Below are 26,952 nucleotides of genomic sequence, written 5' to 3'. Positions count from 1 at the left end.
CAATATAATGTAATCTATGAAATTACGACGGAGGAAAAGTGGATAATTTAGCTTGACGTGACCTTATGAGATATCGTCGGAACGTAAGTGACGATCGAATAATATTTTTTCCAACGATTACGACCACTTCGGAAGATTGCATTAATTGTTTCTATTAAATATATATGAAAATTCGGCGAAGTACTAGGTGTGCTTCGATTGATATTGCGTCGTACATGGAATATTAGAATATTTTCTAATTAATTTAATTTATCCTTTAGGTATGGCGTATGGTATGAAACAAAATTGGAATCAAAATCTCCACAGCGTGATTGTACATTCTCGGTTTGGTGGAGCTTGACGTGAAAGGTTGTCACAAAATTCAGCTTGATCTTGAAGTTCAAGGACGAAAAATTAACATTTTTTCTGTCTGCGTCGTATTCTGTGCTCGAGAAGCATAGGTCGTGTTAAACCGTTTTCTCGAAAAATGATGTTAATTTCCACCAACACTTCCAATTGCATTATTTACGATATGTTTAAATTTCGTGCTCAAATAGGAAGTAATTATCATGATATTATGGAGGAAACAGGACATTTGATATGTGATACAGCCCATTCTAAATAACATGAAGCATTTTACTTTATTACTTCGCGTTATGATAAAATTATTTACTACACGAGAAAAACGTTTGAAGCAAGAGTCGAATGATGTCGAAAAGGGCACGTCTTGATGTTATCAGTTCTTTTGCAGATGGACACGTAGAGGACATATGGAGATCGGATATGTCTTACACGATAAGACGATGTAGTCTGAATGATAAATGAAAAGAACGAAAGTAATTGCAGCGTACAATTTATACTTGCTTTAGCCAGTAATATTCAGTGATTAGATTCTCATTGTTTTAGATATGTCAAATAAATAAACATCTTTTTCTTCTAGTAAATGGATTAAATTCTCTTAAAGATAATTTTAGAAATATTTAATTCTTTTAAAAATTAATACTTCGCTAATTTACGTTACTTATTCACTTCTTAAAATATAAAATAATAAACACACCAGCAAATATACTCTTTTATTTTTCGGAAGAAACAGTGCGATGCTTTATGCTATATAATTAAAAAAAGATTCATTACGTATTCACTTTAGATTGGTACGGACCAACGATCGCTATGATTATGTATGCGATGATTGTGGCGCTTTCTATGTTATACTCCATGCTATGTGTTATATCGTATATTTGTAGACAAATTGCAATGACAGAACATGTTTCAAAGTCAGCTGCATATAAATCTGAATTGATGCTCAGTTGGATTTCTGAAGTTCGGAAGTGCAATCGTGTGATTCGATATCGTTATTTTCTCTGTTGTTGCCACGCAGTTCTTCGTCCTTATTCTGATCTATTTGTAGAAATTGACGCAGAAAATGTTAAAAATTATTCAATTTTTCGATCGATATATACGCGCGACATTAACGTGACTCGTTTCTCCGTGCAACTAAAGGTAATATCGACTCACCTATCGGATATGCAACTATTAAAAGTGAGAATGAGCTTCATGAATAGAGAATTATAACGAAGAAATTGTATTAACTTGCCTTGACCTGATGCGTTATGCACGAGACGCCAGTGATGATGGATTAATATAGTTTCGAGTGCTTGTGATCGTTTCAAGGGATTGCACTAATATGTAATCAAATAATAGTATCTGCTATACGTGAAAAATTATTCACGTCCTAAATGTGTTTAATTTTGCTATCGAATCGAATACAGAATATTATATTTTAGTTAATTTAATTTATTTATAACGTACATAAATATGTATATGTCCTCAATTATCTCATATATAGTATGACACAAAATCATTATTTTCACTCATACGTTCTACACCGTGTTATATATTATCTGTATGAAATACTGCAATACTTACGCGTATATTTTTTTCTTATTAACAGAAATTGTTTCAACTTGCGTATCAAAAGCGTTCTCAGTTTCGAGGATGCCGTGGCGAAGGCGCTGAGTTAAAGAAACTTTTTCACATGAAACTCGCAAGAAAGTAAAAATGAAATTTGTACAGCTTTGTTTAAGACTAACACAAGTAAAAGGGAATCATAATGAATAATGGGATATTTCTTATTTTTATCTCATTTCTCACGAGACAATCGATACGTGTTCGTATCAAACTCCAAGGTTCAACGCCTTTTTACGATCGTTTTATTTTATCATCATCGTTGCCTCACCTGATTATTTATTATTCTTATTTAATTATTCTCTTAACGATCAACACAGTAACCAAGGATATGCTAATATACGAAAACAGAAAGTTAACATTGTACCTTCTGGAGGTCCTTCCCTTGCAAAGAAAATCGAGTACAATTCATTATCATAATGCACTTTGACCAAGCAAAACTCCATAAAAATTCCACTTCCATTATTCTCACGTCGAATCTCGTGAAAAAAGAAATGGAAACGAGAAGTGAAATCGACGAGCCGTGAAGTTACAGTTCGTCTCGTTGCGTTACAGTCGAGAAGTCTGTTTCGTTCGATGATGGTCGGCAAATAGGGAGGTTCGATGAGTTCGATTGTACGACTATGCGAACAGAACGGAGAATTTAGGATACGTGGACTCGTGGGGCGTGAAGATCCCTCGGGAATCGGGCTAATTCACGGAACGAGATTGATTTAAGAGTTTCGGCCATTCTTCCGGGCAATTTCGAATAGTTGCACTTGAATATCCTTCGAGTATGCGACACTTGAAGCGATTGTTGAAATACTATGACGATGATAGGAATTATCATTTAACAGGTTCTTCCTTACAAGAAATTAGTTCTATAAGCGAGATGATCGCTTTTTAACGCATTGTTGATCGGTCACGAGTAAACTCGTCGTGTTTTCATGCATAAAATTAAGTTGTTAGATTTTATATAAAACAGTCAGTCAACAAAATATTAATATCAGTTAACAAAGTATTATTAACGCTTTAACAGAAATGCCTGGTTATTTTTATTTTACGTGGGAAATTAAGAGATGAGATTGGAATATTCAAAATGTATAAAATATTTTACGATAAACACAGTTCCTATGAGAGTGTCTCTTAATCGCAATCTTTTCGTGGTATTTAAGAAGAGTGATAAAGCGATTCGTATTAATTTAATATACATTTGCAGCATAAATATCGCATTAATAAGATTAATTATTACAAGTTCCTATCAATTCGATTATCTACAAAAGATCGAGTTACCTATATGTATATTAATAAAATATTAAAACTGGGAATGTTTATACTTTCTTCTGCCGTGATTGAAGTGTCATGCCGGATGACACAGGATTAGGTTTTGCAAAAATAGAGTGACTCCTGGTCGGTTCAAGCTTCGAGGACGTGGTTCAAGTAGGCGATATAGCAGATGGCCAGTCGTAGGATCTCGATCTTCGAGAGTTTCTTGTCCGGTGGCAAAGTTGGCAGAAGCTTCCGAAGCTCTGCGAAGGCTAAATTGAAAGCTTCTACTCGAACCCTTTCCCTGTGACGAATAAATAATTAACATGCGAGGTTCCAACTCTGCAACGAAGGTGTCAAAATATTCGTCGAAAATTTGTTGTTATTTTAATTTTAACAACTCGAGATTTATATTTGATACTCGAGATCCTGATTGTTCAAGAAGGAAAAATCGAGGAAGCGATTGAAATTAAATGGTTAAAGCAGTTTCAGTAATTTCGAAAGATCAATGCTGTACATTTATGTAACAAATACTTCAAAATTAATAAAATACCAATCTTTCGATCAAAATTGGAAGCTTTAAGCGATCTAGATGATACAGGGAGACGCAGCAAGCGTAAAAATGAAGTTTGAATATATTAAATATAGGAGATTAATAGGAGACGATGACAATTAACGATAATTAAAGGTATTTAGATAATTTACGCGTATGTTTACGCAACTTTTACCTCGTGGCGTGTGCAGTTCGATATTTTTGCGTCGCTCTTCTGCGTCGACGTCTTTCTTCCCTCGAAAGGGTGCCAGCACCAGGTGCACTAACCCCGTTTACAACCACGCCGTGACCGCCATTCGCCATTTTGCCTTCGATCAATAGGAATTTGCGAGAAGAAAGATAATTTTCCTTTCCTCTTCCTTCACCTTAATAAATTAACATTCAATTTCTTCGCGGATAAACGCTCGAACTATTGCGAACGGATATTGCCAGTTCCATTTTCATGCTTTAAACCTGAAACGTAATATATCGTTCGATCGTGTAGATTCAAAGTAGATTAATAAATGTTTCGACGATATTCAGAGTTATCCGTTGACGTGTAATCGAATCTCGAGGGAATAAGCGTTGAGGAAAAATTCGGAATAAAGGGGAAACGTAATAAGTTGGTCAAATATTTGCCATACGTATTCGACACACGCGTGAAAACAAGTGCAACGGACAACAGAAAGGGTTAATCGTTTCTCTAACTCACACGCCCTTTCATATAAATTTTCTTTATCGTGAAATATCAAATAAAAATATAATACCTGAATAGTACTTTAAGATTCCCGTAGATGCAAAGCGTATAGAATTGAAGGAAATCAGTCGAAGAAGAAGACGCAGTACGGATGAATAAACGAGGAAAACCAAAGGCAAACAGGATGCTATGAAAGAAAGAATAGTTTCGATGCTCAGGGGGCTCTTAAATTCCGAGAAATTCGATGGAAACCGACGAAAAGTGTCATTGTATTATTCAGGAAAACTTGGCTCGTCCGCATGACACGCGACCCATCCCTTTTTAATTATTTACACAGAACAACCCCCGATCTCGTTCAATCTGATTTTTATGGTAAACCAGCAATTCGTATGGACATTTTCTCGCGGTTTCTTCAATATTTCATGAAATTTGTCAGATTTCGATGCCGTTTCACTTTTATTGCCAACTTTTTCCCCCTCTCAATTCTCACCTTTTTCATGCAAATTTTATTATTCCACGAATGTATCGAAATTAGAGTTGCGGGCACTTCGCTCTATTTCATTTTTTATAATTAGAATCGATTTTAAATTTGAGACATTCGATTAAAAAGCAAGCGAAAGCAAAGTAAAGTTTAGAAACTCACCAAACGATCACTGCACAGTTTCTATTCCCGTCTTCGATAAGTCTTCCAATTCTTTAAAATAATTCATTCTTCCTTCGCCGATAATTAGTGTCGTCGAAAAATTACTGTCTTCCCTCTGTAAAAGTATTTCGTTCTTTATAATTGTATTATACCTCGTATCGAGTAAATGTATCTGCCAAAAAGAATATTGTAACACACTTTTTACACCTCGACACTATCCTTTCCGCTCACACTATGTATTTTTCAACGAATATTTAACAAATTTAATAATTGAACGATTATTTAAATTATTTTTAAACGTATCCATATTAGAGTAAACATAGTAATTCACTGAAAAAGCACTTCGACGACACATCAAAAATCTTTATGAATCTAAAGCAAAGTTTTCTTAATACGTTTACTTCTCTCTCCCTCTCTCTCTCTCTCTCTCTCTCTCTCTCTCTCTCTCTCTCTCTCTCTCTCTCTCTTCCTATTGATATAACATAACAATTCCTATCAATCAAACTTTTAAACTAATTTAGAAACTTACACCTGTATTACTTGAGACTTCAACCGACCACCGTCACTCACAGATTATCAATTTCTTTACATACTTCAAAAACATATCACACCACTGTATTCGATGCTTTATATCTTCCAAACTATTTTTCTTACAAAAACATCCAAGCATAAAAATACCTTTCACCCAGTGAATCAGTCAAACACGATTACTCGACGAGATAGACGATGTCTCTGATAAGATTTCTGGCTGTCGCGTGGACAGGATGCACCCCGAGGAACGATTTCAAGGATCATCTCGATGTTGCTGAAACCACGCCCCTGAAAACATCCCTTCGTCGTTCATCGTTCGGTCTCTGTTCATTCGTCTCTCTCGTGCAGCATCCCCTTGGTTCTCCAATGGTATGGCGAGAAACAAGGGGTGAGACCGCCCCAAACCGGTCGCCATCGCGTCGCTGTCACGGACCATGGAACGCTTCTGCTCCTCGTGGATGCGAGTACGGGAATGGATGGACCATTTTATCGATCATGCGAACTGTACAGCTTCTGCGTGCACGATCGGAGGACTATAGGTGAGAAATTTGGAATAGTGATTGTCGGGCAAGCGTTGGATTATTTCATGCCAGTTTCTACGCTTTCGTTTTGCTTTCTCCTCTTTTCGTACCGGTATTTTTTGGAGCAAAGAGAAATTGATTTTAATCAGCTGTATTTTTCTTCCGTCTCTTCGGAATCTTTCAACTTGTGCGTTTCTGATCGGAGAATTTTACGCGAGGCACACAACGTTGAATTATTTGACAGCAGTTTGTTTGCTTTGCTTTCGTTACTTTGTCTTTTTATGTTGCTATCTTCTTGGGGAAAAAGAAATTGATTTTAACAAGGTGTATTTTTCTTCCTTCTCTTCAGAATCGTCCAACATGTGCGTTTCTGATCGGAGGATTTTACGCGAGGCACAGTGACCGTCACACAACGTTGAATTATTTGACAGCAGTTTGTTTGCTTTGCTTTTGTTTCTCCGTCTCTTTATATTGGTATCTTCTGGGGAAAAGAGAAATTGATTTTAACAAGTTGCATTCTTCTTTCTTCTCTTCGGAATCGTCCAATTTGTGCGTTTCTGAATGGAGGATTTTACGTGGAGCAGCAATTTGGTTTTGTTTCTCCGTTTTTTTTTTGTATTGATAACTTCTGGAGCAGGAGAAATTGATTTCAACAAACTGTATGTTTCTTCCTTTTCTTTCGCTACTTGCTTCGATCTTTTTTAGCTACACAATGAAAGAATTGGCGACACTTTGTGTTTCCTTTGACAGTTACTCTAAAAAAATCCACATTCATTCTCTTTCCTTTTACGATGTTCTATTAATCAAGTTTGCTTTAAAGTCTCAATCTTCGTCATTAACTCTCCGTTCTTCGAATCATTTTCGATCCATTCGTATCTCTTTAACGTAAGAAAATATGTCAAGTCTGAGCGAAATATAATCAAATTATTATTGATACGCGCTACTTCTCGTCTCAATTCTATGTTAAATGTTTCCTGGAATCGTTAAAAATTTCTTCAGGTGAATCAGGTGAAAATCGAAAACTCCTTTTTGTCGACAAAGAAGATATTATACAATACAATAAAAAGAAACGCGAATAAAAAGTTTTTAACGTAAAAGGGTTTATCCAACTACGAGATACAAATATAGAAATTACACAAATTCTTCTGACAAATTACAAGGGCTCGACGATAAAGGATTCAACGGTGCTCCGAATAATCACATTCACACGACGATATAATATACATTATGGCATGCAACACGTGTTGCAGATTACATCCTCGTAACGAGAGACGAGATGAGGCGAACCGCACTTGAATTGTTCGGCTTTCGATTAATGTTTCTTCTGGTCGCGCATGTCATGACATAGTTCACGCTTCGTTACTCAACCCCTGTCATTTCGACGCATTTCCTCACCCCTTCCTGGCACGTGACTTTTGCCACGCGACTTTTCAAAGCAACGAATTTCAAAGAAGGGGTTGTTATGGTTTTCGACAGCTTTTCCTCTCTATCTATCTATTATACACTCGTTTGGTGCTTCTTGCGTGCTGGATAGATTGTAACTGAGTAATTGTATAACTGTATGGAGAACTGATTGAAGAGATGGACAACTTTGAAAGGCGAACATAGCAATTAAGGAGAAGGTGAATAAAAGACAAGGATTAAATTTTTGAAGCGCCAGTGAATACATTTTTTTTATGGAAATAAACAAATTTAACGTATCCTTTTTGGACTGTAGCCAAAATTCGTTCACACGCGTATGACACGATATTACGTATATGCGATGTTACATGACAATGGGTTGAGAAATATCGAAGGAGTTGAATATAGAAGAGAAAAGAAATTAATTGGCAGAATCTGCTGAGATTTTCGAATTAAAAAACTGTTTCTTGAAGGAACAAATGTCTCAAAGTGAGCGATAAACGCGAGGGTGCAGCACGAACAGGGTGGCTTCAGGAACAGTATGATCGATATTTCAGTGTCTGTTGGTATATAGGAACATACAGTCGTCGTTATCGGTTGAAAAAGTCACGTATTTTCTTGGACAGATGTGCTTTAATAAAGATATATGCACTATACCAATGATAGGAATAATTATTTTCATTGTATTACCAATTACATAAAATATATCATAGTTGTACAATACATACTCCTCAACGTTAAAAATATTACATTGGAATTTTCTTTAAACGATAAGATTTTCTGGTTGTAATGAGGTGACATAAAAGTATATAAAGCTAAAGGCTACTTATTATTAATTACAAAAATAGAAAAGAATCAAAATACAGCCGACTGTAAAATTTATAATTATACTATAATACGAGATTAATTATTATACATAGAAGAACCTCGATCTACCAAAACGAATAAAATACACAAAAAAGCTGGATATAAAGATACAAAATTAGCAGATATAAAAGTGTTTCTTTTGAAAGCTGTTTCTATCTTGTCTCTATTTCTAGCATATTTGGCCAATAATCATTCGATCGTAATGCATTCCTCGCAGTGGTACCAGAGATTGTTGGATGATCATAATCGTTCGATTGTCTGCATTGACGAGTAGATTTTCTTCTTCTCGATTCTCGAGACGCTGACAAGCAGAGGTTCGCTTTTTTCGACCATCTTATCCTCCAAGCTCGTTTTATTTCCGTTCTAACTTCGATGTTCAGCAGACAGTAAAGCAGTGCCACGAAAGAACCCTGAAGAAATGGTGCATTTTCTTATTTTCTAAATTTTTATTTCTTTTTTCTTTTTTTTAAGGCTAATAGAAGTACTTGGAACGAGGCGAAGAATTGATCGAAGAAGAGCCAGACCAGTTCCACACGGTTATCCTTGTGATAGGAGAGCCCAAGAAATAGAGTATAGTGAGCACCAAACAGGGGTACCAACACCAAAGTAGATTTGGCCCACCTACTGTGTAAGAGAAACAAATTTATATATTCTTCACTGTAATAATCCATTTGTTCTTTTATATCGCAATAAAAGTACGTTCTTTCATCTTCAATACAAAAAGCTGTGCATCGAGCAGCAATAAATCAATACGAAAGAAAGAGTACAAGTTATAAATTTACCTGTACTGCATTTTTTTCCGTTGCAAATGTACGGACGTCTTGAATTTGATGAACAGGACACGTACAATGTTGAGGAACAGCAGAAAGTTGAACTAATAACATTATGTTATTGATTCATAATTCTTATTTGCAGATACTTTTTTATAGCATCTTCTGTAGGAATCTTTTCTTTTAAATCAACGAGCCTAATCTCTCATTCAAAGGTACGTCACTTACCAAAATCGATATTACGATGGGGATCCTTATAAGAAGAAATAAAGAAGGATTTTGGTGAGTGGTCCAGCAAAATGTGTCTTCGATCGTGGCTCGTATTATTATCCAAGGAACAACCACGAAAACAGGTAATCCTTAATTGTACAAATAAAAATCACGTCCTATTCCTGTCCTTCCTATTTCTAACGTGTATTACGCGATCTTTACTGAACACCTGACATGTCACTGTGTGCATGTCAGGGTTCTTTCAACGACATTGAATGTTTTTTTAAATAATTCGAAGGATTTTTAAATATCCAATTTTAAAATGACTTTCTAAATTACTTTGATGTAAATTTGAGAAGATGTTGGATGAGCTTGATTTGATCTCGAAACCACCTTCGAAGGCTTTGAATTAATTTTACAACGACATCGAATCAGTTTATCTTAATTTTGAAATGTACTCGAATGGCCTTGCAACGTCGTCAAATAATTACGTACTTAATTAATCGTATAATAAATTACGTCTGTATAAGCTTACCCCAGCCCAGTAAAATATACAAATTAATGGCTGAACTATCCGCACAAAACGCCCAAACGACCAGATTATGCAGGTACAAACCCTCCATCAGGATCCAAGAATAATTAGCAACGATGAAATACTGCCACACACTGGTGATACCTTTACAAATCATTGTCTGAAACTGATTATCTTAATTGTACATCGATCTCCATCAATTTTCTCTTCCAGTGAGCTGTCTCTTTTAATCGAGTATTTGACATGCCTACGTTTCGTTGCTTGATAAAAGCGTTTTTCTCGTCCAGATAAACGACGTCCACTGTTCGTCTAATGCCATCGACGAAGATCCAGTCTCTGATCAGTGCCATGAACGCCCTCATTATGAAAGAAGCGAACAGATGCATGTGAAGCCTGTTCCTGGGATTTCTGAGTTTTCTAAACGAGGCAATCGATTGTTACAACAAGAACCGAGACAAGGAAAGAAACACAATTAGTCGAGTACCTGAGTAGAGAGAAAATGATCATCGCGATAACCAGCATAGTGAAAGATGTGGTATAGCCGATTTGAGAGACGAGCCTGACGATAGGCAGCCATTTCTACGACAAAAGAAGAAATTAAATCTATAGAATTACATTTTGAAAAACTTATAATTTTGTTAAATATAAAATTCGTCGGTTAAATATAACTATAAAATATATTAAATAGAATAGATGTTTTAAAAAGTTATAGTGCACGGTATAAATGGCAGAAATAATTTCGAAAGTTACGAAAAGGAATTTCACTTTTTTGTAGATAAACTTTAGCGATGTAATCTTCTTTTGAGAGGAAGTTGGCAAAAATTTCTTTTACGCGATAAAAATATAGATAAGATAATCTCAAATGAGTTAATTTTAAATAAACGCGTGTAAGCTGAAAATTCTTACAGCCAACAGAAAAGATTCAAAGTTCCTGTAGTCTCGAGGATCGGTCATCTCGTCTATTTCCAGGATGGTCTCCATGAGGTAACGAGTAGTGAATTCATCGGACAACTCGCATAAACTGTAATTACTGCCGGGAATATTGTCGTAATTTGTGTACCATTGACCATTTGGAAGACAAGCTTTCGTGGCCATCGCTATAACGCGAACATTCGACTCCAAATTATTCGCCGCGGGATTTAACTGATATATCAGGCCAGTTTCAGGAGGACAAGGTAGAATGGCGATGGTCGAGGCTTCGGTATACGACCAGCAAAGTATCCCATCAAAATGTGGCGGGCAATGGTGAAGTTGTAACGTTGCATTTTGTGACGTTATGTTCTGATCTATTTGTTAAAGATACGTAGACGATTAAAAGATTATTTTTTACACCCACGACTCTCGTCTTTCTCATGAAACTTTCATCGTTTCCTTTTCATTCTTGCAATAGTAAAAAAGAAAATAAATATAAAAAACACTAGTCACGTTAATAGACTTACATTCTGCCATCAATCCATCGCATTTCTGTTTTTGTTCGATAAAGAAACGTTCGATGTTCGACGTTGCGTTGACCTTTACTACTGGCTCCATTTCAGTCGATGTTATTTCGTACACTTAATGTCATCCGAGATGACAAAATTTATTAAAACGTTGACGGTCCAGAGCAACTTTGGTGAAACGTTAGGAAAATATTCTAATGTCAAATATATCTTTGAAGTATTGAATGGAAAGAATAAATGAGTAGCAAAGAAACACTGATGTGAACCTTTTGAAATCTGGTACTGAAGTGACCAGCTCGTGGATTACATGGCTATGGGGATGTTTGCGATCATGCCTCGCCCTTTGTCTTCTCCTTACTATAGCTATACTACTATAGTCACCTGGAGGAGGGACAGACTGGAAGTAGAGTAAGTCAGCTACGTGTCAGCCAAATATCTTCGATTCTTCCACTGTGAATATTTATCAACGAATCCTCTCCCAAAATAATTAACACGTAATATTTCTCTGACAAATGACTTGTTTGCTTATTAAACTCTTCCCATTTATTTGCAGAAATATAGATACAAAATAAAGAATAAAATAAAGATCATACTAGAAAAATACGATAAGTTCATTTTTGTCGATCTTCTGCTCTTTATATCGCTTGGTAACTATGAATAAGTAATTTAATACGAAATAGTCGAAGAAGGGAATAACTTCTAAAACTGATTAATTCTACGATACAAGTCCCCTGAAAATAGGCAATAAATTCGCCTGTGACCTTCAAATGGTGGTTACAAATAATTTAGCTGAACTTATACGTCTGATCGATAATAATATACCTTGTTCAAAAACTAATTGTATTTATTAAGGGGCGATGGCACAAATGTCGCTACTTACTGCAAATTGTGTTGTACAATTTAGAAGATAAATGCAATAAAGCAAATCGATTGGCCATCACATGTACCATCCATCAAGACGATGATAGACCAAACAGTCTCTCGAGGTTCTCAGCCAATATTGATAGAACCACCAAGGAGCAATCGATCATCCAATTGTATCAGAAGTATAGGTAGACTAAAGCTATTATTTTAGCGATGATTAGAAATCAAACAACGCCTGAACAAAGACAAAACTTTCATCGATCGCAGGAATGATATTCTGTGTCTTTCCTATCGGAGCAGAGTAATAAAAATGATGAAAAATCCGATTTACAATTTCTTGATAATTACCAAAACAATTTCTCTGCATGATTTTTACGCTTACATAAGAAATCACAATCGAAATCATATTTTCCAGCGTGACTTTCTGGACGGACAAGATGGAGGAGGAAAAATTCTACGGGGTACAAAAGAACGACGAGAACCGGTGTATTCAAAATTTGTTTTATGTTAAACTTACACCAATCACACTTTACAACAGACTGCATTCCTTCGTAAATCAACTTGGGGAATCATCCGCGTGCAATTTTCATTGTTTCATTAACGTTTTTCAAACACCGAAACAATTTTACAGACAACGTACTAAGTTATTTCTCTTCCTTTAAAAATCCTTTACAAATCTTTTAAATGATCGAAAATACCCAACAAACGTCACGCAAGACGTCACACACAGCGGATGATTTTGCGCACCGGATCCAGCAGGGTCGAGCTTAAAATCACTTCTATTTTACAGCCATCGATGTCAGTAAGTTGTTAGTAAGTACATACGATTCATTTTTCCTCCCGTTATCGTTCTATTAATTATCTAGTTGCTCTTCAGCCACCTCCAATACGATGATCGTATTATTTACAAATTTTCACGGCTATTCGTCATCAATAGGCCATTCTTATATCTCTCGGAGATAGTATCTCGTTAACATCAAGACGAACTCCTCCGAACGAGTTTACAATTAATTAGAAATGACACGAAGCACGGATTGGACGCTCGGTCTTACTGATCCGCGACAATTCTTTAAGAACTGTTGAACGACTCTCTCGATTCCCGATGTTTGTTCGTCAAGAAACTTCTTTTATATATAATATTCTGACAGGGTTTCTTCACGGTTCTCGTTACGATCGGGAAGGTAATTATCGTACAAAGTATCATATAGTTTCTTTGGCTTCGAGGGTTACGCATATGCTGCCAAAGAATGGAATTCCTTGAACGTTTCCTCTTACACAATTCGTTTTATTACTCGACTATGTTCTTCGTTTGGAATACGGTTTGGTATTTGTGGGATTTTGTTGTTTATGTAGGACCTAGGTCTGGCAGTTTAAAGAGGGAAGCCTATGCGGATTGGCGCCGTGATTTCCGTTTCTGACGGCCACGCTTCGCTTTATCGTGTGACAAATAATGGTATATGTCCAGTCTCCTGATCACAGGAATCCTTTAATGGAGGAAAGTAGGCGTAAGGATCGGTAGTGTCTTATGTCGAACGTCTTTTCTTTCGTTTACCGAGTGCATGGACTGTCTTTTCTAATTTTACCACCTTGAATGCCGTTTCTACGCTTTATTCGATGGTATGTCTTTGCCTCGACTCTTTTGTCGTACTGAATTGCTTAGTAGAAGTAACAGGAAATGAGAGTTTTCGTTAATCAGACAGTATTGGTTGAATATACGAGCGAAGGCTTACAAAATCTTCTTCAACTATCTATAACTCGAAAACTAATGTACGTTAAACATACATTCAGGTGGCGTTTTTTATTTATATTAGTGTGTTGATTACCGTTTGAAATACAGACATGCGTTTATAACTCACTCTGTATATACAAATTTTTATTGGAAAAATAAAAATATTCGTCGGCTTATCGTTTAAGCTCATAACAAGAATTAAAATATATGTATAATAATTAGGATAATTGATACTAGATAATTCCTCCAATATTCTAAATTATCATGCAACATAGAACACTTTAAATAAGACGTGCAATTTATAATCGCTAAAATAAGAATCGATAGATTTATAGTCTATTAAAATAAGTAAAGACGAATAGAATATTTAATATCACGACGATAGATTCCACTATTTCCATTAAAAATTAAATATCAAAAGCACCTTAGAAAAATTCCGGAGCATCGAAAAGACACTCAGAGGTGGTAGGATTAGACGAGAGGACGATGCGACGATCTCGATGCCCGCCATCGAGATCTCTCAATAGGAACGCTCTCGGTGTTTACACATGAAATCGTACAACAACGAGTAGAATTACAATTGGAAAGGCACTTCGAACGAAAAGTATGGCATCGAGCTACGACCAGACATCGCGTAACGTTAAAAAATCGCGCTCTGTGTATCTTTGAATTGACCTTGTTCATTTTACCTTCCTGTATAATCTGTCGTACATAGTCTCGTACAAATATCAAATACTCTGCCTATATCATTTTCGTACCAGGGAGAAAAACGAAACCCAAGAACATTTGTGTCGCTGTGCCTTCAACGTCCGGCAAGAATGAAAAAGCCAGTGAAACGCTCGAAAACTTCCTTCCCTTTCTTCTGTAGAAATAAATTCTCCAACTAGGGATCACCAAGGACTTTCAATTTGGCTTCTTGACTTCTAGGAGGAATTTCATCGTCTTCTTCCACTCTCGACGATTGCTTCTCTCGAGTACTCCGCACTAGGTCGTCCTATGTCTCTCACGTGACGTCCACATCTTCGTGGATCGGTTCGTAGAACGAAAATCGTTATCGAACAATCGATAGTTTCGAGAGGCTCGGTCTCGTCACGGTTAAAACGATCAACGAGCTCCTATCGACGGTGATGTTGCAACGATCTACAAGCTCGGCGTGTTCTAGCGAAAGTGGCGGGCAGAACCACCTCGTGTAACGTCTTCCATTCACGCAATTATCGTGTCTACGCGTACAATTCCAGGCGAAGGCGATTATGTTCGGGCTAGCGAACGGTCAGAGACATTTGCCGGGATTCTGGGAACACCACTGCGGCCACATGGCTTCTGTTTTCAATCCACGGCTGGTTAGAAGCTCCATGTGTGCGGCTAGCCTCGTGTACACGCTTTCGTCTGTCGAGTAGCCGTTGGTTGGCATGTCGCTCCTGTGTATAACAAAAATTTATTTCGTGATTATCGTTATACTAAATTGAATAACATTTTAAGAGATAGGTAATGAAAATACAAGATGTTTCGATAATTGTAATATCATGGAGTTTGGACAAAAGACTTTGAAACGATGTTCGGTATCGATCAACGTAACATTCTCCTTTGATTTACATCTTTCTTCGACAGAGATACTTATAAAGTTTTAATTTTTCTTTTAGATATATGGCATTCTTTTATCACAAATTTCTTTCTTTCATCAATCGAATTATCGAAAGAAGAGCCTTTGTTTATCTACATTTTAGATTATCAACACTCACCATAATCTCTCAGCGAGAGCAGATGCCCTGGGCCATAGTCGAGGTCCCAAGGACGCGTCGCCGGTCTGCTCGCTCCAGATAGCTGCCTCTCCGCCCAAAACGAGGCTAAAATGTTGCTGAGCGTAATCTCTCCAAGGTCGATGATTGTAAACAGTTTGCCAGGTACGATACTCGCCACAGGCGGCCTCTCCGATCTCCCTCCATTTTCCAAATCCACAATCCAGATACCACGTGTCCACGTGAGAAAGAATCACTCTGAAACCGTCTTCTAGAAGATCCAGTGTCTCCGGCCAGTTGCTACCTCCCCATGATTGGATCACGTGAATCTTTGGATCGAAGTACATGGTGATGTAAGGCCTCTTTGTCAGCGGGGAACTCCACAGAATCACAGCCTTTGGCGTTTCATCGTGGTTGGCCTTCACCAACCTTTGCAACATCTTCGTTTCGAATTCGGCCCACATAGCATGGTGATCGGTCATGTTCTGTGCTTGCATCGCGGCCGTGATGTTTCCGTACTGTGCCCAACAATCCAGGTTCACCTCGTCCCCGCCAAGGTGTACGATGTCCCGAATTTCGGTCAGGTCCAGAAGCTCCCTGTACAGCCCCTCTAATATTCGATAGGTGTGCTCGTTGATAGGATTCAACTGGCCGCAATTCGGCTCGCCGCAATACGACGACCATGGCTGCTGATCAACGCAGAGAGCCAGCTCCCCGTAACCGTACTCCGTCCCTGAGTAAATTAACAAGATCAACGCCGGCCTGAGATGAGTTGATGATGCGTTCAGGCCCGACTAGTTTGGTCATTTGGGATATTACGTGTTTTTTTTGTCGGACGTTCCGATAATGAAGAACAGTGTTATATCGATTACAGTTAAGTTAACAATAAATAAAAAGAAAAAGGTTTAATAGATGAACAAAGATGACGGCTGAATTTTAAATCAGGCAAATTTACGTGTACATTAATCCTTTAGTTTCAATTCAAGCATCGATTACTAGACCATAGATTATTATGCAAAATTGATATTTATGTAACAAAAAGAATGAGTCGAGCTTTTTGAATTTTACTCTTCTGTATATTTGCATTCTCATGCATTTCTCAAAAACTGCAATCTCATTAGTAATTAAATTACATTCTGTCAGAGATAAGCGAATCGTCCAGACATTTCTCAGCGACAGTTATATATCCACCCTTTATTTCCCCTTTTTTAACCACCAGCATTCAAGCCCCAACCTATCGTCTCAAACCAGACATATCCTTCCTGCAGCCGTACAATTCCACCCTAAAACCGTTGAAAACTCACCCCATTGCCAGCCAGCGCCAGCATGTGCCGGAGAGTCGATCTCGATGAGTACCCTGATGCCGCGGATCCTCGCGTAATCCGCGAGATCCTTCACATCGTCGGGCGTATAGATCTGATCTCCGCTGTAAGCGCCCCATCTGGCCATTTCGGGGAACTGGGCTGAATCGAAGGGGAAGCTCTGCGAGTCTGATAGGTGCCAATGGAAAGTGTTCAACTTCGATGCCGCCATTCCGTCGATCACACGTTTCAGTCGCTCGATGGGAAAGAACTGTCTTCCCGTATCGACCAGCAAACCTCTGTAGGGGAACGTTGGCTTGTCCTCGACGGAAGCGCGAGATAATACTCGCAAGGCACCTTCCCTTCCGGCAGACTCGTCCCACCAGATCATTTGGCCAAGCGTTTCCAAACCGTGTCTGGCGCCGAAGAAACTTTTTCCGCTTATTCGAGCTTCGAGAATCTTCCCCTTAGGCATCAGCTCCAGGGTATACGACTCGTCCGTGTCTAAGTTCGGCCCTATCGCTCTGCCATTTCCGGCGGATAGGTAGACGACGAACATGTCCACCCCGGATCTGCTTTTCGCGTTTGGCACCTTCATCAGGCTTCTTATGTTACCTGAAACAGGAGACCTGAGCGTCAGTAACGATATCGTGGTTTCAAACGTGCGGTAAATAAAGTTATTTATCTAAATCTATCAGTAGCGAAGTTTAGTTAACTCGAGTAGTTTCTAAAACTTTTCGCCGCTACCGATAGCGAAAGACGTCTGTATGGCAGCATATTTGCGTTGACAATAAACGTATTGTTGATTATTCTTCGACGCGTGAATCGGAAGAAGCGAATATGCCTCTGAGTCGATATTCTTCGCTTAAAAAGAAGAGACGAAAAATACTAATTAGCTTCCCTCAATCTGACTCGGAGGATATTCAAAGATTACGAGGAGCAAACGATGGTTTGAATCTTACATGGTAAACGACTGATTTAGGATCTAAATTATGTCATTTCGATGAGAATAGTTCGGGTATAGGAGTTGCTTCGAATACACGTTCGACCGAGTTAGATGCGTTTTGTCTTCACAAACAAGTGAAATAAATTCATTGCCGAAGCAACGAAACGTGATTACGTCATGTATCATCGACGATCCACAGTCATGCGTTGCGTCATTCGTCGCTTTGTTTGCACTTGACGCGAAAAGAAGGTCCAGCCACAACGCACGATATCGTTCTACAACACAAAGCGTCCAATATTGCGAGTCTTGGTCCCAAAATGGTTAATAAACGAATTACTGTCCCGAGACTTTCGATCAGGGACTTGCTTGAACATTCAGTCCATTAGTGAATAAACTCCTTATCATAATTTGTCGATAAAAAATATAAAATTATATAACAATATTCGGTGAAAATAAAAAATTGAATCTTCACCGATGAAAACATCCTTGGCGTGCTCCAACAGATTCTTCGTCTCCTGGTCGCTAGTGTTCACCGTGACAAATTGGATTTGCTGCAGATGTATGATCACGCTATCTTCGCCCAGGAACACGTTTCCGGTTGGTCTGGGCCAGAGAAGCCTGGTGTTTCCGCCGCAGAGGGCGATACAGCTGGCCAATGAGGTCCTCGAAGATCTGACCGCTCTCCTCTCGCATCTTCCAGCGACGCAGGCCCAGGACCACGGACTCTGAAACGTTCTGCGATCCAACAAGAATCGTTAGATTTTAAAGAAGACATCGATTTGCCTTTGTTTTTCACCTGTTATCCTAACTTTTCCTTGGAACGTCGTATTTTACGATACTTTAACAAGCACCAAATGGATAATTTGCGATGAAACATAGCCAGACAAACAGACAGGGTTGGTAGAAGCGGTACGAGTCCAATGGTAGGGGTGAACGTACACGAGGGTGGCTTTTATATTTTATTGTCGGTATTTTCTTTCTCTCGTTTCTTCCTTCGTTCTCTAGAACTGTTGCTCATAAAATTATGATAATTATATTCGCAAGCTTTATTGGAGAAACCGATTTATTTTGAGATACGATCGTCTCGAACATTTGTATCAAAAGCGTCTTGAGATTTATATGAAAAAGATACAACGCGCAATAAATGTTACGTGAACGAACAAAGCCAAATGAATATGCGATAAGATAAATGGCGTGCTATTACTCGACGCGGTGAAAGATATGTTTTTTGTCAGTGAGATGAAAAAATACCCCGACAGTAAAAATTGTATGAGAAACACAACACGAGGAACTGAGTGCCAGGTGACGTGTGCATACAGGAAAATGGTGCAGTGCTGGGGGAAAATCGAAGAAGGGAGAAGAAAGACCGTGATAAAGATTCATAAGGTGGAGAACTAAGATCTACGGGCGTAGAAGTGACCAACGAATAACCGATCGATCGATTCTTATAAACCTCGAGCGTCCAGTGAAATTCAGTAAAATTAAAAATGAAAACTATTACCTGAGGGAAGAAACACTTGGATATAATTTCATTATCTAAACCTACTATCTGTTTCATGTGGTTTCATATTTGTCGAAAGTAAACTATACCATATTTACATTTGCAAGAACTAATACCGGTGTAACTGAAATTGATTTCTCTTCAACTAAGTTTCGAAATTACAGGAATTTCTAGCGTAGCACTTGACTCGGTGAACGCGTTAAAAAAGAATTGCAAAATGGAGGAAATAGATTTTTACTCCAGAGCCAACGATAATTCGTTTATTTCGCTGGAATTTCGTTGATTCTAAGGATTCATAGAGAAACGAATATAAAAACGTACATACAAAGTTCGTTATTGATTTTTTTGAGATTGCGAAATTAACGCGACGTCTAAGAGACCTATTTTCAGTTTGGTAGACGACAAAACAGAAATATTTGGAAAACGATCGAAACAAGGATCCAGCACGAAGATCAGATAAACGTTTCGGATAGATCGGCAGGTTCTTGGAAGATGGGAAATGCAAGTCGAACGAAGACGAGGATCGAGGCAGTGGCGTGTGAAGCACAACCTGAAATATATGTTACCATCGAACAGATAACATCAGCCTGATAAATATTCATGAGACGCTTAATTATGAAATTACAAATATTCGTGAAAGTCTTGGTATAATATTAAAAAAGGAACCCTCGATATTATACTCGTATTTTTCAAAGAATCTCTCGTTAATTAAAAGGCGTTAAGCTGGATAACGACGTGTTCACGACTTATTCATGATTCCTGCAAGTATTATTCTGTTTCCTGAAACGTGTATGGTGTATAAATGCAAGTACGTCAATTATGGCTTAATTTACGACAAGATGTAATCCTATCCGTGTGGATAAGAGCGAAACGTTAAAGGGTGTAATTGTTAATTTGTAATTTCACAACCGTTGAAAAATACGTGTATATACAGATTCCAATTAAATAAACCGTCTAGGAACAAGTCACGCAATGATGATGATTTATTTGCGTTTCCTGGCTGGAAAATGGCGAGAACGTTGCAACGGAAAAGACGATTGCGATTCACGAAGAGAGACAGTTCTTTTAAATACTCTTTACTGTTATATCGTGCAACCGTAATACTTCTATAATTACACAGAACGATGTAAAGAATTGATTTATACGTACGAGAAAAATTATACAAGGGGTTCCCCTTAACATAATTGTTGCAACTAATAACTACCTTATATTCTTGGAACTTTATCCTCTTTGTTAGTCTCTATTTCGATATAGTCTGTATTTTAATAATTATCGCAAACGTACTGTCCAATTAATGTTTCTTAGGTAAAGTCGTTCAATAAATATTCTGTTTACTTTTGTAATTGCAAGTAGTTTTGTCACGACATATTTCCAACTGAAATAACTGAATTGACGTAACACATGAGTCAGCATCAACAAGTATGTTAAAAAAAGGTGCTGTTATACTTTGTAATTGCATCGATGTATGAAGGTAAAAGTAGTGCAACAATATTGAATATGTAAACAACATCTAATTTTGATCTCTGACTTTTTCTTCTATTTTTAAACGTTTTAAAAGGATATGCGTATCGCCGTCCCAATGTAATAATGACGTAAGTGAAAATTTCGAGATAAACGCGTTACCAGTTTCACGCATATCTAATTTCTCTACTATAAAAGTTTCATAATTTTCCTAGCCACTACATCGCGGTAACGTCGTTATCGAGATATAAATAACCTTGTTGGCTATCGCACTTCGCAGCAATAACGGTAAGTGAGATCAAGTTGTTTATCGTAATCTTATAAAACATTTCCTTCGTCGTTTAATTCCAACTTTTATTAAATGAAATTACTTTTCTTCGTCTCTGGAAAAGTCATTTTCCCGCAGTTACATAATCGTCGCACTGGAACGTCGATATACGTATGTAGTTTTTCCTGGTTGCGTAAAACACGCAGTATTTGCTTATTCGTACAAATCGAATTGATAACGTATCTACGATAATGATAATCACAGACGAATTAACAATTGCCAAATATCCGAATACCTACAATCACATTACATTCGAACGTTTAAAAATCCGTTTCTCCTTCATACATAATAATCGAACACGACGACTACCGTGAAAAGATCAAGTCAGATTATTCAAATGAAATGGTCAAAGGTTGAAATGAACGGATAAATGAACATGCAGAGAGCACGAAAGAGAAGCAGACGGGCGCCAGCTGGTGTCCCAAAGAACAGTCGATAAAGCGGATGACGGATCATCCTCCGAGGGAAGAAGAAAAATCACGGATGGCGTTTGGAGATGGAGGACAAACTTCTTGGGCAGAGGTACAAAAAAGAGAAAGCTTTTTAGCAAATACAGGCATCTCTCCGGGTCCAGGAAGACGTTACCTAGGCTCTTCCAGATACTCGTAGAGCCGTTCCTCGGGTTTCTTCGTGCTTTCATTACCGACCAGGAAAGTAACCAAGCCTCGTTGCAACTCCTTCAGTCTTTGACGTCGATCACGGTTGTGCGGGAGGTAATGAACGAAACGAGATATGCGGCAACAAAAGGCATAAATAAACATTAAATAAATAACGGCTTGTCCGTTTTGGGGGGGCATGGGAGGGATTCGTGGAATCGTAAGAAGCAAAGAAATATAAAGTGGTTCGCGAAACTACTCGAACATTTGCCATGGAACATTTTTCCGAATATATTACGCGCGTTGTACGAAATATTTCAAAATTTTGTCGGTATATCGTAAAAAGCTAAAATTTGTTCGTGTTTCGAATAGTGCTTATCCGTAAAGAGTTTCTGCGATAAGTGTTATGTGAATAATTTCGTGGGTTATTTTGTGCGATATTTTCACGCTATTAGCAATTTTTTCCATCGATAAGAAAAATACGAGAGGACGGAGTTCCACTGTGTTTCACATGCAAAAAAGATGGCCTCGATAGCTTCTTTAATTTGTCATGATTATCGCTTAATGAGAAGGCCACGAATTATTTCCAACTGACAGCTACAATTTTCTATTATAAAGGAAAATTTAAGTTCAAAAATTTACTAAACGTACCGTTTTTATAACGCGTTCCTACCGTGTTCTTATCAACAACCCTTCACAGAAATCACATTACAGCTGTTAATCTAACCACGTTCGTAGTTTCGTCATTATGTAAAATCAACGATAAATTAAGAAACCAAATCAAGTCATCGTATTACGTATAAGAAAAAGGGACAATAAAATTTCGTTCCTTCCTATTTTCCTCTAAAAACCAATAACACGAACATCGCGTATATAAATAATTGGATCAATAATGGGAACCGATAAGGACGAGAAACAAAAATAAAAAGGACGAGACGTGACTGGAAAAAAAAAAAGATAAAAGCCTGAAACCTTGCATTCTTTCTTTCTAATTAGATTCACGACGACTGTTGGGAACGATAAGATCGTCGTCGGCGTGTAAAAGAATGTTCGATCGAATGGCGCCGATCCGGGCGTCTCGAGAACGGCACGGCGACCATGTGAAGCTTAATAGACGATAATAGGACCGAGTATCGACTCGTTCGCCTGGCTACCCGGTGCATCGTTATTATCGCGTACTCACCGTCGTGACGAGAACGGTTGGAGAGAAGCAAGCGGCGGAGCGTGCGCGTACATGGCGATGAGGAGGACCCCGGTCATCAGGACCAGGAAGAGGAGGATCTTCCTCATCCATCCGCTCGGTACGCTGCCTACCATCCTCGACAGTCTGCAAAACAAATTAATTGCAACTCGTTATTATTTTCGCGTGATGGAATTTTTTCGAGTTTCCTCTTACATTTTATTAATAATAATTAGCGAAGAGATGGATCGTTATGTTATGTTTCAAGTAACTGGAAAATAAAGGCTATGAAAGTAAAATGAAAATAAATATCGGTAGGTGTCTTAATGGCTGGCGGTATATATAATATCGTTCTTTTTATGCTATCGAATCAAGATGCGAATTAATCGCTGGTGTCCGACAGAAGAATCTTAAAAGTTACAATAGTCGAATTCTCTGAGTCGTGAAAATGATCTTAACGAGCAGATATATACTATTAAGCAAATTAATTAGATCAACTCAATCCTTATAACACAGCGATGTAATAAATAACACGATGAAATAATCTTTGGAATAAATATCAATGTTAAATACTACGGACTAATAGGTGAAATAAAACTACTTTTTTCGAATTAGCAAAGCTCCGTATCTCACGCCAATACGCGAGTAAATATTTGGGGAAGATATAATCCAAGCAGAAAATTTTATGAATAATAGTACTTTTATATTTTATATTAGGTCGTCCGAAAAGTTTCTTTCGTTTTATAAAATAATGGAAATAATGGATGCACAACATTTTCCCTTTTATATTATTTTATCGAATTGCGTATGATCGATTTTGTTCTATCAAAATAAAGATCACAACGTTAGATTAGGTTCCATGTTTGTATAAAGATGCGTTGTTGTAAAAGACGTGTCTGTAAAAGAAAGACGCTTTTCGGACAACCTAATAGATTATTTGCACGAGAAATACGAGAGTTCGTGAAATATTGATTTCTAAAATTGTCGAGGGTAAAGTGCGGTATCGTATCATATTGATTGTACATATTGTACATATTGTACATATTTGCTTTTATTTAATATTTACTTTGATATCGATTTTTTTCCTTTTCTTTGGATCACTTAGATTTTTACACTATAGTCGAGGATATAAATTATTTATCGCGTGTATCTTTCGCATTTGTGACATGGATAAACATAACAGTGTTTGAATTGCTTCCAAGCTATTACCCGATGGAACGTTGCCTATTAAAATAATTTTCTAGCGTATCTTAGCGATTTATTTTCTGAGAATCGACCGACCATTACACTTTCATTTACTCTGGTCATGAACGAAGCCATAAATCGCGAATCTCGGTGAGTCGGCTTACGTTCAAGCCGAAATAAAACTGGCAGAGTTTCCAAGCCTAATCTCGCACCGAGAGATCAAACGATTGACCAACTATAGCAATTTCATAGAAGACACTACTTCGATATTTGACTAACTCTGGCGTGATCCTCGAATCTCTCGTGTATCGCGCCAACAAGCTCCAAGACTTTTAACGTTTTAAGGCGAATTTTTGCCAATGTAATTAAAAAGAAAGATCCCTTTTATAACTGATATTCTGGACATATTATATATTATTTCATATTAACTGTATTTTGTGCAATTTTGCGCTTTCAAATATGCTGCAAGTGCGTAGAAATCTGCGGTCTAAATATATTTATCAAATTTAAGAGAAACTTATTCATCGATCGGCAAGTCATTCTGCAAAAGAGATTTTTAAGTAATGAAAAAGACGCGACTAAGTGAATCGAAAATGACTGAACTGACGGAGGATTTAAAACGAAGCGGTAGCTTTCCGACGTTAGCCGATCGAAGTAAAAATGAATGGAGAATCGACTGGAATTATTTTTTACCTTCGCACATAATTCCGTAAGAAAGTATCGAGTACGGAGTAATTGTTCGTTTTCAATGAAAACGGCAAACGGTATTCCGTATGTCGAAGCATCGAGCACCAGCGAGTAGCGACTTATTCCGTAGTTTCGCCTTTACTAACCGTGGACTGTGGACTAACTTCGCCTCGACCGCTATTGCGTATCGGGAGGCTCAAGTTTTCGTGTTAACGAACAACCGCTGGCCGAGAATCGATTGGAACAAACCTATATGGTAAATTGAGTCGAAGGACAGGCGAAAGTTTCACGGTAATTTTATGCGGACACGTCGATTGTCGTGCAGGGGTTGAAGACAGGGGAGACCGATGAGAAAGAGTCGGTTGTACGAAGTACGCCTTTGTCTTTTGTGTTTCTGATTGATTAAACTAGCGATAGCTTCCTTCGTGATATACAGTGAACGCTATACCATTAAGAATGTTTCTCTTTTGGGTAATAATCTTTCATAATTTGCTTACAAAAGGCAAAAATCAGTCGTAGATTCTTTCTTCGAGAATTTTATGTTTTATCATTTTGAGAATCTTCGTTGAAACATTATATATTCACCGGTACGACGATAGGAAAGACAAAAAGGAAAACTTGAACGAATTGCTTTTTTAAACGCGGGAATTTAAACCTTCGAGCTTCTGTAGAATTTCCCAACAAAACGGGGACGTTTTAGCACAAAGGGCGTGCGAGTCGAGGTGTGCAATGCACGTCCCCAAAAAGGGGACGTCTCTTCGAACGGAAAAGTTCTCGTGCTTACAAAAGGTTTTTGTTTCAAGCAGACGTGCTGTTCCATCTCGATACACGTTCCGGCGTCGGTGGAACACGTGACTCACACTTGGGGACGACGCTTTTGTGTAATTAGGTCTCGTGACCCCTTCTAAGGCGTGTCGTGTACCACGAAAATAATTCGTCGTTCCTGGCCAGACAACTGATTAAGAAGAAACCGAGTGCCACGTGTTAATTTTTTTTTTTAATGGGAGCAGTAATTATAATACAAGCTGTAATGCATGGAATATTATTTACAAAAGATTTGAGAAAGGAAACACGGTAATTTAGACGACACTGATATTGCCAACGTTGATTTCTTTTTCATTGGATTCGAAGATTTTCCTTCTTAGAATTTTTGACGAACGTTTGATCACGTTGATAAGATTATTTGTGATATCATATGCAAGCAACGCTTCGGGAAAATGTAAACTAAATTTTAAAGTAATTTCAAATGGATTTTAAAAGGCAGTTGTAATTTCAAGGGTGGAGAATTAACGTTCAATCGAATTCGGACATTTAAAATTCACAATGTTAGAATAACATTAATTTAACAGAAACGTTACAAAGTTCTAAGAATCTAAAAAATTATCAGATCTCCCAGCCAGATACCGTATAACTATCTTATGTACTGCATATGCTGTTTGCATTACTAATTCGAGTTGCAGGCCGCTCCTGTGATATCGTACATGTCTACTATACATTTGTCATGATACTACTATACATCTATCGTGTCATACGTTCGTGTGTAAGTCAGTTGGGAACTTCTCGGGTCTCGGATCGAGCTGATATTCCCTATCATAGAGTAGAATGCTGTTAACCATGACTCCTGGCATCAATAATGATACCCATGTTCAGATATCACGTGAGAACCGTTGATCCGTATCCAAACTAATAAAACGTTCTAAATAAACAAAAGAAGCATTCCATCGCGTTATATCCACAGATCTATATCAAATAATCAATAGCAAACTCATTGGTAGCGAAAGAAGCCATAATTCGCAGGCCTTTGGACGTGCGATAAACCGAAAGCCTGCATCGTTATGGTACGGTCCGAGTTCTCCAAGATATCGTTTAAATGAAAAATGCTGAACAACGAATGAACAATGACATTAAACAGCTCGCAAATTCAACTGCAATAACTCGATAAATTATGTTAAGGAATTAGCAAAACACTATGTTTCACAACGTCAGAGGATTCAACGATTCTATAACCCGCGATTCTACCTCAGGTTACCATGTAACTCTTTTTCCTTTATTATCACAGATTATTTTCTAACGGTCGTTATTTTGATAACAATATCGAACCATAAG

The 26,952-nt window shown here is 37.8% G+C and overlaps 3 protein-coding genes and 1 long non-coding RNA gene across 9 annotated transcripts in view; all 4 read right to left on the bottom strand.

Moving 5' to 3' along the window:
* Window positions 1–3,339: 3,339 nt before the first annotated feature.
* LOC126920126 (helix-loop-helix protein 1-like) lies at window positions 3,340–4,045 on the bottom strand. Its single transcript, XM_050730085.1, has 2 exons — window positions 3,918–4,045; window positions 3,340–3,493 (listed from the first exon to the last, which is right to left on the bottom strand). Exons 1-2 carry the CDS (start codon window positions 4,043–4,045, stop codon window positions 3,340–3,342), a joined length of 282 nt encoding a protein of 93 aa, XP_050586042.1.
* Window positions 4,046–4,055: 10 nt separating this feature from the next.
* LOC126920646 (uncharacterized) lies at window positions 4,056–6,593 on the bottom strand. Its single transcript, XR_007712044.1, has 3 exons — window positions 5,591–6,593; window positions 5,062–5,176; window positions 4,056–4,195 (listed from the first exon to the last, which is right to left on the bottom strand). It is a non-coding gene; the product is annotated as an uncharacterized LOC126920646 (long non-coding RNA).
* Window positions 6,594–7,119: 526 nt separating this feature from the next.
* Window positions 7,120–11,186, bottom strand: LOC126920125 (secretin receptor-like; the record flags this gene model as incomplete). Its single annotated transcript, XM_050730084.1, has 8 exons — window positions 7,120–8,791; window positions 8,867–9,005; window positions 9,164–9,255; window positions 9,380–9,510; window positions 9,897–10,059; window positions 10,145–10,310; window positions 10,378–10,472; window positions 10,800–11,186. Coding segments are annotated over 8 exons (1,431 nt in total), but the record flags the coding sequence as incomplete, so codon positions are not given.
* A 1,495-nt stretch (window positions 11,187–12,681) lies between these two features.
* Window positions 12,682–26,952, bottom strand: part of LOC126920225 (probable beta-hexosaminidase fdl) — a 38,556-nt gene continuing 24,285 nt past the window's right edge. For 4 of the 6 annotated variants that reach the window (XM_050730278.1, XM_050730280.1, XM_050730276.1 and 1 more), the window contains 6 exons: window positions 22,978–23,121; window positions 21,784–21,882; window positions 18,381–18,643; window positions 16,966–17,577; window positions 15,665–16,394; window positions 12,682–15,343 (listed from right to left, as the gene is read on the bottom strand). In XM_050730278.1, coding sequence (XP_050586235.1) covers window positions 15,196–15,343; window positions 15,665–16,394; window positions 16,966–17,577; window positions 18,381–18,643; window positions 21,784–21,882; window positions 22,978–23,121 — 1,996 coding nt within the window. In that variant the 3' untranslated portion in view covers window positions 12,682–15,195. Of the gene's footprint in view, window positions 15,344–15,664; window positions 16,395–16,965; window positions 17,578–18,380; window positions 18,644–21,783; window positions 21,883–22,977; window positions 23,122–24,852; window positions 25,003–26,952 lie in introns of those variants that run through there. The other 2 variants (XM_050730275.1, XM_050730279.1) reach the window with 2 other exon arrangements.

Source organism: Bombus affinis, chromosome 9 (assembly GCF_024516045.1).
Source record: "Bombus affinis isolate iyBomAffi1 chromosome 9, iyBomAffi1.2, whole genome shotgun sequence".
Taxonomy (NCBI): Eukaryota; Metazoa; Arthropoda; class Insecta; order Hymenoptera; family Apidae; genus Bombus; species Bombus affinis.
Note: the sequence above shows the minus strand (reverse complement) of the source record. Positions and strands in the feature narration are given on the sequence as shown.